General features: G+C 47.5%; 1 protein-coding gene and 1 non-coding gene across 6 annotated transcripts in view; both read left to right on the top strand.

Moving 5' to 3' along the window:
* Positions 1–12,633, top strand: part of ATG16L1 (autophagy related 16 like 1) — a 35,762-nt gene that overhangs the window by 12,601 nt on the left and 10,528 nt on the right. For 3 of the 5 annotated variants that reach the window (XR_003906399.1, XM_029933574.1, XM_029933577.1), the window contains 8 exons: positions 1,448–1,513; positions 3,641–3,727; positions 4,395–4,451; positions 4,669–4,716; positions 5,338–5,440; positions 8,209–8,314; positions 11,609–11,679; positions 12,388–12,459. Coding sequence is in view for 4 of the 5 variants with exons in the window: in XM_029933574.1 (XP_029789434.1) it covers positions 1,448–1,513; positions 3,641–3,727; positions 4,395–4,451; positions 4,669–4,716; positions 5,338–5,440; positions 8,209–8,314; positions 11,609–11,679; positions 12,388–12,459 (610 nt within the window). In the remaining variant the exon portion in view is untranslated. The remainder of the gene's footprint in view (positions 1–1,447; positions 1,514–3,640; positions 3,728–4,394; positions 4,452–4,668; positions 4,717–5,337; positions 5,441–8,208; positions 8,315–11,608; positions 11,680–12,387; positions 12,460–12,633) is intronic. The other 2 variants (XM_029933575.1, XM_029933576.1) reach the window with 2 other exon arrangements.
* Positions 6,344–6,618, top strand: LOC115288854. Its single transcript, XR_003907241.1, has one exon.

Here is a 12,633-nt window from a genome sequence, read left to right as displayed (position 1 = left end):
ACACCCCACATCGACACTCGGTTTTCCCTCAAAGGTAGCTCGTAGGTCATCTCTTCCAGCTAAGAAAATAATTATTAAACTTTATCTGTCATTTGCCCTCTTTTCATCTTCCATGTAGAAAATTAGCATAATGCACTTTCTCAAGCTGCAGCCTCCTCCCTTCCCAAGATCAGATATGCCAGCCAGGGGGCTTTTCCAGTATTGAGAATTAGCGCTATGGCAGAAGCTTCACAAAAAATTCCAGCAGAATTCTTGACTGGGGCTTGATAGCAGTGCTAGAATTCTGGGTTGGGGGGATCTCTACGTAGTAAAAACCACAGTTAGAGATGGACTTGCCATGGAAAAGAAAACGAGGTCAGGGTTAAAAATTAGGGAGATCTTGAATTTAGGACTTGGGGAAAGACAGTTGTTCTGCGAAGAGGAAATAGCGGACTCAGCTGCTGACCACATTAAATGTTGTCTGCAGCCGAGGCGTCTGTGTCCAGCCCTGGCCAGTGGAAGCTGTGTGCATTCTGACAGCTCAAGATCCTCATACCTCAGCTTCCTGATCTGTAAAATACTGCTTGATTTCAAAGCATTGTTAACAAGGACTAAAGGAGTTAAAACCTGGAAGTAATAATAACAAGCCAGGCAAAAGTAACTTCTAAGTAAATCTTACCTGTTACCATTCATGCTCTTGGTACGTTGCTGCAGGAAACCAGCTCGTGACCACAACTAACCCTGGGTAAACCTGGTGGGCCTTTCTGTCCCAAGAGGCCCTGGGTGGGGACAGGAAGGCTTCTCCCTTGCTAGTTCGTTTGCTGCTTTTTTTTTTTTAAGACACATCCAATTTTTTTATTAATGTTTTTATTTATTTTTGATACAGAGAGAGACAGAGCATGAGAGGGGGAGGGGCAGAGAGAGAAGGAGACACAGAACCGGAAGCAGGCTCCAGGCTCTGAGCTAGTTGTCAACACAGAGCCTGATGTGGGGCTCGAACCCACGAACGTGAGATCTGACCTGAGCTGAAGTTGGAGGCTTAGCCGAAGGAGCCACCCAGGCGCCCCTCGTTCACTGCTTTTTGGAAGAACATAATCCCTCTTTGGGGCTTTGCTCTGGCGTCCTTTAGAGTAGGGTTCCTTACTGATGTTACTGGTGTGGATTTGGGACTTTGGTATCTTTGCCCGGGGCAGTTATTTTATTTTTTAGTTTATTTAGAGAGAGAGGGAGAGAGAATCCCAAGCAGGCTCTATACTGTCAGTGCTGAGCCCGACTCGGGGCTCGAGAACCGTGAGATCATGACCTGAGCCGAAACGAGTCGGACGCTTAACGGATTGAGCTGCCCAGGCGCCCCCCCCCGCCCCCAGGCACTGGATGCTCAGATGTGTTGTTAGAGCTGGTCGTTTATTGAGAGCTGAAACCCGGTGGGGTCTGCAAGCACAGGTAACGAGTGGGCTTTGTTTAACAGGCGGCGGCAGGCCCGGCTGCAGAAGGAGCTCGCGGAGGCCGCCAAGGAACCTCTACCCGTTGAACAGTAAGTAGACCTCTTTCCGTCAAAACTGCACTGTCAGTCATTTGATCCACTCTTTCAAAGTGGTTTTTAAGGTATTTATTTCTGTAAAACCATGTTATGGATTGTAGAAAGAAAACGGAAAGATTTAAGGGAACCGACGGAAACATCCCGGTTGCCTCCCAGGGGCCCCTCCAGTGTGTGCTCCTGGCCAGCCGGGCGTGCGGGGCCCGACTTCTGCGCCCTGAGCAGACGACTGCCTGCAGTTTTCCTCCGGACACTTCGATCCGTCGGCTCCCCCCTCGTTGGGCCTGTCGCTGTGTATCGCCGGGCTAGGATTCTTTCTCTTGCTCTCCGTTCTTGGTTTGGGACTCCTATGGGCAAGAAAGGTGTTCTTGGCAAGGCCCTGCTTTAAATCTAGAAAATGTATGTTTCTTCTGTACTCCCAGATGTGGAAAATAAATCTCTAGTATATTTTCCTGAAACTACAAGAAACGATTGACCTGGAAATGACAGGTTATAGAAGCCATTTATGCTGCCTCCTGATTAAGAGGTGGCTGGGGGTGACGTGACTTAGGTCCCATGGTGCCCAGGATCTCACACAACCAAGCTGAGCAAACCTAACCTAGGACTGCCTGACTGTAGAGGCCGGCTCTTAGTCTCTGTGCTTCCCACGCAGTAGGATTTCCGGGGCAAAGGATGTGTCTATCTTTGAAGGGTTTTGATTACCCGTTGCCACGTCCTGGTGTTTTCATATGGCCCTGGGCCTTTGCACAGTCTGAGTGTCTTCACGTGTGTAGTATCTGAAAGTGTTCGCGTAGGGTTAGCTCACGTTTGCTGCTCTGTTGTCGCCCTTGTGTGAACACGAGTGACTCCTCCAATCCACGACCGAGAAGAAAAGAAAGGCCAGCCTTGTTCTCTTTCTTCAGGCCTGCCTTTGTTCTCCCCGACGGCCTGGCCAAGACTGGGGTCAGCTGCATGGAATCCTAAAATCAATAGCCAAGGAAAATAAATTTACTTTGACTTGGTTTAACTTGCTTGGTAGCAAGTTAAATATATATTTATATAATCCAGATAATCATGGAAAAATCTTGCTTTCAAGTTCTAAAGAGTCCGAACATTAGGTGATAAAGTATTGGGTGGTTAGGTTTTATTATTTTACTTCTCCAAGAAGATTGCAACTCGGGAGGAGGCCATTAAGACCAAAATAATTACTTGCCTTCCTCTGAACCAGGAAAGGGGGGCGGGGGAATTCCAGAGGTGCTTTGTGTCCAGTGGGATAAACAACAGTGCGATTCTGTGGGTTGATTATTTTGTGTGAAACGTGACGGACTGACTCCCGAGATGTCAGAAGGACCAAGTGTTTGAACACAAGCACAAAATGCCCAGAGTCAAAAATGAGTTGTGTTTCGATTTTGCTTTCCTGTCTTTTATTATGAAAGCAGTATTTAAGCCCGATATTAAGGCACCGTTGATTTCATTGCTCTTCCAGAGTCCTTCCTTACTCGCCTGGGTCTCCTCCCTGCACTGCCCTTGTCTTGCACTCCGTCCCTGCCCCCACTGTCCCGTGCCGCTCAGCCATCTCGGGGGGCTGTTGATTGGGGGCACTGGAGTCGAGTGTGCAGGGACCCCTCAGCTGCGGGCCAGACTTCGGGAAAGACTGTCCCTTGGCACCGACGTGTCGCTCTACACTTACTAAGCCATTATGTCACGGCCTTGTGGGTGAGAGCTGTGTTCACACCTCAGAGAATCAAAAGATCACTTTTAGAATAATTTTTAAATGCTTTTATTTATTTTTGAGGGAGAGAGCGTGAATGGGGGAGGGACAGAGAGGGAGGGAGACACAGAATCTGAAGATAGGCGCCAGGCTCTGAGCTGAAGTCAGATGCTGAACCGACTGAACAACCCAGGCGCCCCCAAAAGATCACTTTTAGTTATTTTTAGCTGTAATTCTGGATTTGATTTCAATAGGTTAAATATTTGTTTTAGTACACTCCAGAGTGAGGCCGCTCCTGGTCCTCCAGAGAACCCTTGGCCGCCTCCCAGTTGCATAGCTGTGGCCAGGCGATGGTTCTGGGGTTCGTAGAGCAGACTCACCACAGAGCTCCTGGTCAGCAGAGTCAAAGCCTCGGCCCCTCCCTTTCTTTCCAGGGATGATGACATTGAAGTCATTGTGGACGAAACCTCTGATCATGCCGAGGAGACCTCTCCTGTGCGAGCCGTCAGCAGAGTGACCACGTAAGTGGACGGGGTGGGCCAGGCAAGGAGGCTCGAGCTGCAGTCTGACAGCGCATTTGTGGCCACAACACGAGCAGCCCGATGCAGCCAGGCCCCTCGCTGGAGCACCCAGCCCCCTGTCATGGGCATGGAGAGTGTGGGCTCCTGAGTGTCCCCATCCTCCTCAGGTCCCCTCTTAATGGAGATAAGCTGTCCCTTAGTGCTGCCACCAGCTGTGAGGGGAGGCAGAAAAGAGTGTAGAAGCTTCCTGCAGGAGGGACAGGGACACCTAGTCGGGCAGGATGATTATTTAGGTCAGACTTTTTACTTTTTACTTGGGTTCCAGGATTTTTTCCTCTTTGCTAGAGCAAGACTGAAAAGGTGGGGATTGGTTATTTACAGACGCCATGAGATCAGAGTGACTGTGTCCTTGTCCAAAGTACTGTTTCCAGGACAATTAACTTATGTGTGGGAACCCTGTTTCTTTTAAAACTTCGCAGCTGGGGCCTCCCCTCTGCCTTCCCACGGCTTCCTGGTGGTGTGCTCCTCTGGAGGGTTTCTGGGCTGGGGTTTGGGGACTCCGTGGGAGAGAGGCTTCCACGTGTCTATTTTTGTGGACTGTTTTTATTGATGAATGATTTGGGCAAAATGTTTCTAAGGTTTAAACCTATGCTCCCCTCCTCTTTAGTAAGCGACTCTCGCAGCCTGCTGGAGGCCTTCTGGATTCTATCACTAATATCTTTGGGTAGGTTAGAAAACCTTCACCTTTCCTTGTTAATATGTGTGTGGATATTCCTAAGTATTGTACAGGATTTATCACCGTTTTTTAATGTACACCAAAATCTCAGTGGTGCTGAGTAGACAGACGCTTTAATTTCAGCTTTTCACTTAGCTTCTTCCTTTTCTCCTCCATTTTCTTTCTCTTGCTCTTGCTGCGTGCTGATCTCTGGCCTTTCCTTTAGTCTGTCCGAGTCTCCCCTTTTGGGACATCACTCTTCTGATGCTGCCAGGTGAAAATACTACCCTCTCTTGGCCCGGCATGCAAGCGTGGCTCCTTGATAATCGTGCTGATCACTGCTTCGTACTGATCCGCCGCTTCACCGCGCCCCCCCCCCCCGCCACGGTTGGAGCCGCTGTGCATGCTCCTGGGGTGCTCCAGCCTCTGGAGCAGGCGCTAGGCTGAGCTCTTTCCCCAGCAGTCACGTTCTCATCCCTCTCTCCTTTGGCATGCATTTGACTCCGCCTTGGCCACGGTGTACACTGAGGGTGACTGCAGCTAGGCATGAAAGTCACCTTACAAAAATACAAACAAGCTCCCTCCAAGCGGGCAGTTACAGTTTGCTGAACACGTTCTGTAGCAGTTTATTGACTGGGCAACAGTAGTTTGGGATGGCTTTTCAGTGTCAGGTTTTGGAGTCCATGAGTTGGCAAGCAGGAGAGTACAGGTATGTGCTGGAGAGCTCTCCAGGTGTCCTGCGAGGGTGCTTCTGATCGGGTGCATCGCTCTGTGCTTTGAAGAGTCTAGGAGGGAGAAGCAGCTACTGCCAAAGTCATGTATGAAGCCCTTCTGGGCGTTCGGTGGACGTTAAGCCCTGTGCAGTCCTAATAGTTTCCTTTATGTTACTTCTTAGGAGGCGCTCTGTCTCTTCCTTTCCAGTTCCCCAGGATAACGTGGATACTCATCCTGGTTCTAGTAAAGAAGTGAGGGTGCCAACGACCGCCATATGTGTCTTTGTAAGTATGGTTTAACCCCACTCCCAGCAAGCTTCATATGGTAACCGAGCTGGACAGTTAAAGGATCCATTCTGTGCCGTGGCTAAGTTTTCTACTATTTTATTTACAGCAATAGCAAGCTTTTACACCTGTTGGCTCTGTCTGATGGAAGGGATTAATACATTTTGCTTGGATTCAGGGGACAGAATTTTTATAATCATTCTCTGATGTAGAACTAGCTGAGAGAGAATTGGTAACATGAGAAAAGGGAGAAGTGATTAGGGCTGGTGAGAAGTTACAGTAGTGCATGTTGTTATTGTCACCAGTTGGCTTCAGTCTAGAATAGAGATTCTAGTCGGTGGTCTGTTTTAGAAGGTCGATAAGGGTAGCTGTTTGCTTCATGAATTCTGCCCAAACCGATGTGCCTTCTGATTGTTAGGAGGAACACGGTTGGCAGCAGGAAACCCTGCTGGGCAGAGGCCACTTGATACCAGGACTGTCGGCTGGAGTTCAGCGCTGGGTGCTAGTACTAAACAAGAATCAGGTCCCCGCTGGGGCGATTGAGCAGCAGTGGAAAGCAGGTCAGGGACATGCAGAGCACGTGGCTCAGGGCCGCCAGGTGGGGGCTGGTGGGGACGGAAGCCAGAGCAGAGCCCAGGTAGCTGGGCTGACTCTTGGATTGCGTGGGGTGTCTTAGAGGAGCCTGCTCTCAGGGTGGAAAAAGACTCGCTGTCAAAATGGGATGGAATTTATATGGTGGAAATTTTTAGTTCTAGGCATAAGGGAGATCTGAGATCTCCACACCACACACTGGTTGTAAAGAGAGTCCCCCTCTGGAGGAGGAGTTGACGGGGGACCGTCAAGGGCCCCCTTATTCCCCCTCTATCCCTGCGATTCCCTGACAGGCCCTAGGCACCTCACGGAGGTCAGTGATGATTGGTAAAAGGTCTGATTGCACTAAACGTCACAGCCCCTTCCCTGCCCTCGCCTCCCAGCAGCCCATTGTTTTCTCCTGTCACATTTAAGTCGTGTGTATGGGGTAGTGGAGCAGCTGACAGTTTGGGATTCTGTCTGTGTGTGTCTCTGAGAGTAGACGGCTCACACCTGACGGGCATCCGACAGAGCCAGCTGTGCAGGAGGCTGGAGAGCTGCAGTTGTGGGTGTGGCCGTGCATGATCTCAAGTTTTCAATCTGAGACCTCCTAAGTAGAAAGGTAGCGTGAAGAAGGAAGGGAATCAATGGAGACTAAAAAGGTTGGTCCCCTTAACAGCTTTTCAGCAGCAGGACACAAGGGCTGAGGTGGGGCATCAGTTCACCAAGCAAATTAATAATAATACAGTAACAAAGTGATGTTTCTTTCCCAATCAGTTAATAGTTGTGTTTTTTGATAATATTTCAAGCATCTTTTTCAGTCCCAAGCAAATGGGACAATCAGATCGTGTGTTCCTAAAATGATGTTTTCGGCAAGTGATTGATGACCTGTTTTGTTTGAGTTTATTTATTTTGAGAGAGAAGGGGGGAGGGGCAGAGAGAAAATCCCAAGCAGACTCCATGCTCAGTATAGAGCCTGACGCTGGGCTCGATCTCACAGCCCACAAGATCATGCCTGATCTGAGCCCACATGAAGAGTCGGATGCTCAACCGACGGCACCACCCAGGCGCCCCAGTGATCTACTACTTATAATCAGTGTTTTCTAGGCCCCCCCCCCTTTAATCATAGAAATTTTCAAATCCGGAAAAAGAACTTCGGGCACCGTCGTCTGTCAGGCAGCCCCCGTTAGCCGCATTTGCCAGTCTTCTTCGCGCCCACACGCCGTCACCGGGGCGCTGTAAAACAGATGGCAGACGTCGTGGTTCATCCAGAAAGATCTCAGCATCCGTGGTCTTTCAAGAGCGGTTTTAGTGAATCTTCTTGTAGTCTCTTCTGTCTTACGAGAGGATGCTTTTCACTCTGCTTCCCTTCCCAGCCTGAACATAGAAGAGATGCCACCTTTTCAGATTATGTGTTCTAGTTTGGATGCCGGTCTCCAAGATTACCCTGTGAAGAATTTAAATTCTCCCAAAGTAACACCTATTTTATTGAAGGCCTACTCAAGGTCAGGCCCAGTCCTATGTCACGAAACCTGTGGAAGTCGTTTCCTATAGATGGGCAACTGAGGCTTCACGAAGCTAAGAAACTCAGCAGAAGACGCCTTGCTATAGTACATGTTAGAGCCGTGTTTCTAGAACTGAATAGAATCCCACTATTAGGCTGACGTGTGTGGTAGCAGCAGGACTGGCATCCATCCACTCATATTAAAACTCCACGTTTGGATTACGCAGATGAGGAAAACCATGAAGGCTTTTTTCCTGTCATGAGAAGTCATGCTATACTTCCCCTAGATCAAGAGTCTAGTGTGTAGCATTGATATAATCCAGACCAATAAAGAGGCTGTTAATCAGAGGCTTACTTTTAAGCTATTAAGATCATAGCATAGAAGAAATTGCATTTTTTCTTAAAAAGAAATAAAGTGCATGCAAAGACAAACTTGAGGTAGTGAGTCTATACAGATTTTGATTACTTTTTAAGAAGGTTGCACGATATTTAAAGAAATGGAACTATAACTTATAAGAAGAAGACAGTAGCAGAATTTCAGGAGACCCTGGGCTAGGAATCCACCTTAGTTCACGAGTGACCCCCTTTATTTACGGATGAGTGTCTAACACCCTTGCCGAGGTATCTAGAACACTCATCTGGATGGGCCTCTTCATGACAGTGATTGGGTTGAAGCAGGGTGCTTGTCTTGCAGGACGCTCACGATGGGGAGGTCAACGCCGTGCAGTTCAGCCCGGGCTCCCGGCTGCTGGCCACCGGAGGCATGGACCGGAGAGTGAAGCTTTGGGAAGTGTGTGCAGGTGAGGCCTCAGGAGTGAGAGAGGCCGTGGTGGGGACGGACCTCTGATCTTGCTTTCAGGCTGGCTTGAATTGTTCGTTGTCTCAGAATACACAGTATTTTCTGTGAGGAATTCTCTGACCAGAGCGTCATTACCATCTCGGGCGTTACAGCTGAGTGGCTGATTGCTCTGAGTTTTCAAGTAGTGACTAGAAAATACTGTTGAGTTACAGACACGTTAGTGTTTGTGTTTTCTCAGATACATACTGATCAGAACATTTTCCAAGGTAGCACAGGCTTTAGAAGGAAAAGAAAAAGTCTTAACGTCATAGACTTTGTAATTAAACTATACATTGAGCTGAGGTGTATGCACTGAATAACACAAGTGGCCTTGGCCTGGGGACACTGACTGCGGTCATATCTAAGCTTGAGAAGAGAAAAAGGGGTGTCTCTCCCAGGAAAAAATGTACTTAACAAGCAGCTTAATCATCAAGAGCCTAAAGATCAAGACCCAGTCTCTGATTAGACCTTGTTTCAGATGTGACCTCAGAGTACTCAGAAATGCACTGACATTAGAATAGGAAATGGGGCTTAATGAAGCCATTTCTTAGAATTTGGAAGCTGGGGATCGCTCAATTTCAGCATTTGGGGATTTCCTTAACTATTCCTGGTTTTTTTAATAAAGCAAGGTCAAGGGACAAGGCTGAAGATTTTAGTAAGAACCAGTTTGTCGGGTTTCCGTAGTTGCAGCACCTCCGTGCTCGCTGTCCAGCAGTAAGCAGACCCCGCGTGGCCTCGTGTCCGCTGTGCCCCCTGATCCTCACCATGGCCCTGTGCTGTCTGAAAGGTGTGCATCACCCCTGCTTGACCAGATGAAGACTCAGAGACACTACTTGATTTGCCTTGTTGGTTTCCACGGCCGGTAACTGATCAGTGCGGCAAACTTGAGCTGGGTCCTGTGGCTACAGAGCCCTCTCTCGTCCCACCACAGCCTCCCCACGGCTGTAGAGCGGCTGCCGAAGCCTGTGTTCCTACTTTTGGTGTGTCTAGAGCAAGAGTAATCTAGTGGTTATAACATTACGAGTAAAGCACCAAACTTGTGTGCTCCAGTGTCTGTGCCCACCCCCTCCGAGAAAGTGACTGCGTAATTAAATTCCTGGCAGTTACAGCTAGTTGAAGGCCATTAAAATTTGTGCCGTTTTACCCAGAAACACTTTATGAATGATAATTGTGGGAACCGTGAGAAGACAACAGTAAAGCCATAGTGTATGAGATTTGGTTTTTTAAGATTGTAAGTAGTGTGTCTGTTTTTTAATTTTTAAAATATTTATTTTCAAGAGCAAGAGAGAGACACTGCAAGCAGGGAAGGGGCAGAGAGAGAGGGAGACACAGAATCCCAAGCAGGCTCCAGGCTCTGAGCTCTCCGCACAGAGCCTGACGCAGGGCTCTAACTCTTGAACCATGAAATCGTGACCTGAGCTGATAGGACACTCGAACTGACTGAGCCACCCAGAGGCCCTCATAGTTCTGAGAATGCCTTGTGATTAAATAAAAATACCCTAGAAATAGTTTTTAATGCTGGGGCAATAAAAGTACCTACAAGAAAATGAGAACCAACTTGTAGTAACAGTGTTATGTTTTTGCTACTGAAGAGGAAGTAAATGCTAATGGAAATCATGAAATTGTTTGAGGGAGTCCTGTTTTTATGCTTTTAAAGTATCAGAAGAACTGCAGTTTCTGCCCAATAGAACACTTGTCCTTCCTCGTTCTGTGAAAAGCACAAGCTCCGTTGGGAGTAACTTCTATAAATACTGTTGATGTATATTCCCTTGGTGTCTTCTGGGTAAAAGAGCTTTGAAAAGGTCTTTTTGGTCATTTGAGATTAACCGCTTATGTAGAATAGCATTTATTGATCCTTTCTTACAGCTTGGCCCTGTGTCAGCTGCCAGAGAAATGGACCGATATCTTGGGCATAAGCCAAAGAGATATTTCTTAGAATTTACAGAAATATTTTTGTAAAGATCTAATCTAAATAAAGACCTTAATTAGTGGATATTGGCCTCTTCCCGACTTTTGAAAATCTAATGAAAGCTAGGATCAATAGAAGGCATTAAATGTGCTCTACAGGTATTTTGCAGTAAATTCAGAGGGAGGGACTCACGAACCCCTCAGTAATCTTGACCCTAAACATTTGACACCTCCAAACCAGTATTCATGTCATAATTATTGCCAGTAATAGAGAAGGCTGTTCTTTGACCTGTTTCCTATTTTGTGCTCTCCTTTTAAGAATTTGATTTGAATGGTTCCCTAATTGTTTTTCTGGGCTTATTATCTTTAAAAAAATTTTTTTTAAATGTTTTTTATTTTTGAGAGACAGACACAGTGCGAGCAGGGGAGGGTCAGAGAGAGAGAGGGAGACACAGAATCTGAAGCAGGCTCCAGGCTGTGAGCTAGCTGTCAGCACAGGGTCCAACACAGGGCTCGAACCCACGAACTGTGAGGTCATGACCTGAGCTGACATCAGACGCTTAACCGACTGAGCCACCCAGGCGCCCCCGGGCTTGTCATCCTTAAGCTGCCCTTTAAAGAAGGAACTTAATCACATCATCTTGAGACTTGTACTCTTACAAGTTTGTGCCTGCATCATTAAAGTTCCCTCGTGGGTGGCCAGAGCTGAAAGCAGGACCCAGGCGTGTGTGGGTGGGCCTGTGGGTGAAGGCGGCTAAGGAGAGGGGAGCATTGACAGGCAGCGGGATTGCCAGAATCTTACATTCCCGGAGACAGAGTAAGCGCAAGGACAAATTCCAGAAACTCCAAACTAGCTTTACTGGCATCCTAAGGACTCGCCAGTTATACATAACTAAAAAAAGAAACTCTTTTCAGACCCGAGTGAGGATTATCACATGGATCCTGAAAATTCAGCGGTCAGCTTCTACGGTAGCTCAGTTGACCCAAAGACGTGTTTATTAGAAACATTTTACTCAGAAATGGCATGGCTAAAACTCAGCCTCTAGGTGCATTGGCATGTCTTTAAAATTTACCTCCTTGTAAAGGGAATTAATGACTCAGTTTCTTGAAAAGACCAACTTAACACATGCAAACTGCTAGGCTCTGTGTCCACTTAACACCTTCATCCTCTTCCAGCTGACTAGCTGTTTCTTTGTGTCTCGCTGTTCTGTTTGTCCTGCTATTCTTAGACTCTGCATCATTGCAGAACGCTGCTGTTCTGAGCCTGTAATTGGTTTCCATTGTGTTTCAGGTGCCCCATTGTAACTTATGTATGTGCTTTCTTTCCTCAATCCTTCTTTTTATCCAGATAAATGTGAGTTCAAGGGCTCCCTGTCCGGCAGTAATGCAGGAATTACAAGCATTGAATTTGATAGTGCTGTAAGTATCTAGTATCCAGGGAAATGGGTGAGTTTAGAAGTTTTTAGGAACAATTTAAGACATCTAGTTCTTGGAGGTTAATAATACTTCAAACGGTTTCTCTGCTGTTCTCTACCTTAAGTCAAATCAGTGATAGGTCAGGATGCAGGTAGATTATCAGTTCTGTGCTGGCTGTGACTGTGATGAAGACGGGGTGGGGGGGTAGGTCTGCTGTGCCCCAGCCGGTCAGTGTCTCTGCAGGCTTGATAAAGGCCCCGGCGGAAGTGCCAGTGGTGCAGGTGGAGGGGAGAGGGTCTGGCTAGATGCATCAGAGATGCCTGGGTGTCCGAGGAGAGGAGCTGGGAGATTGAGGGAAGGGAGAGCCAGTGCCTCTGGGCTCTGCAGCTTGGACAGTGTGTAGAGCTTTGGTATTTGCGGTTACTGAAGCGGGCGGGGGGGGGGGGGCTAGTGAACTCAAGAGGACAGGCTCCAGCTTGAGCTAGAGGGTCTGCAGCATTTGGACGGGATGGCGGGATTGAGCAAACCAAGGAGAAAAGGATTTGCCAAAATTGGCGGGTTGACAACACTGGGCATAATGGTTGGTTTTCACACCAGTTGTGCAGCTTTTAGGCACCTGAACCTTTTCTGGGGAATCTGTATTGTGTGGACTGAGACTTATAATTTGTCTAAAATTTGTCTCCCCCTGCCCACTGTCCCTTATTCCCATAGGGATCTTACCTCTTGGCAGCTTCAAATGATTTTGCAAGTCGAATCTGGACTGTGGATGATTATCGGTTACGGGTAAGACCCAGTTAAGAAAACTAATACGATCTCCAAACTTCTGCAAGTTTCTCCAGGCACAAATGTAGGAAATGGCAGGTTGATTAATTGGGAGAATCATGATTTTCTGAAAATCATACTTGATTCCTTCTGCCGTTTTCCCTTCCCCCTTGGGAAAATTTGCATTTCCACATT

Source organism: Suricata suricatta, chromosome 3 (genome assembly GCF_006229205.1).
Source record: "Suricata suricatta isolate VVHF042 chromosome 3, meerkat_22Aug2017_6uvM2_HiC, whole genome shotgun sequence".
Taxonomy (NCBI): Eukaryota; Metazoa; Chordata; class Mammalia; order Carnivora; family Herpestidae; genus Suricata; species Suricata suricatta.
The sequence above is the reverse complement of the archived record's forward strand: the minus strand, read 5'-3'. Positions and strand labels throughout refer to the sequence as shown.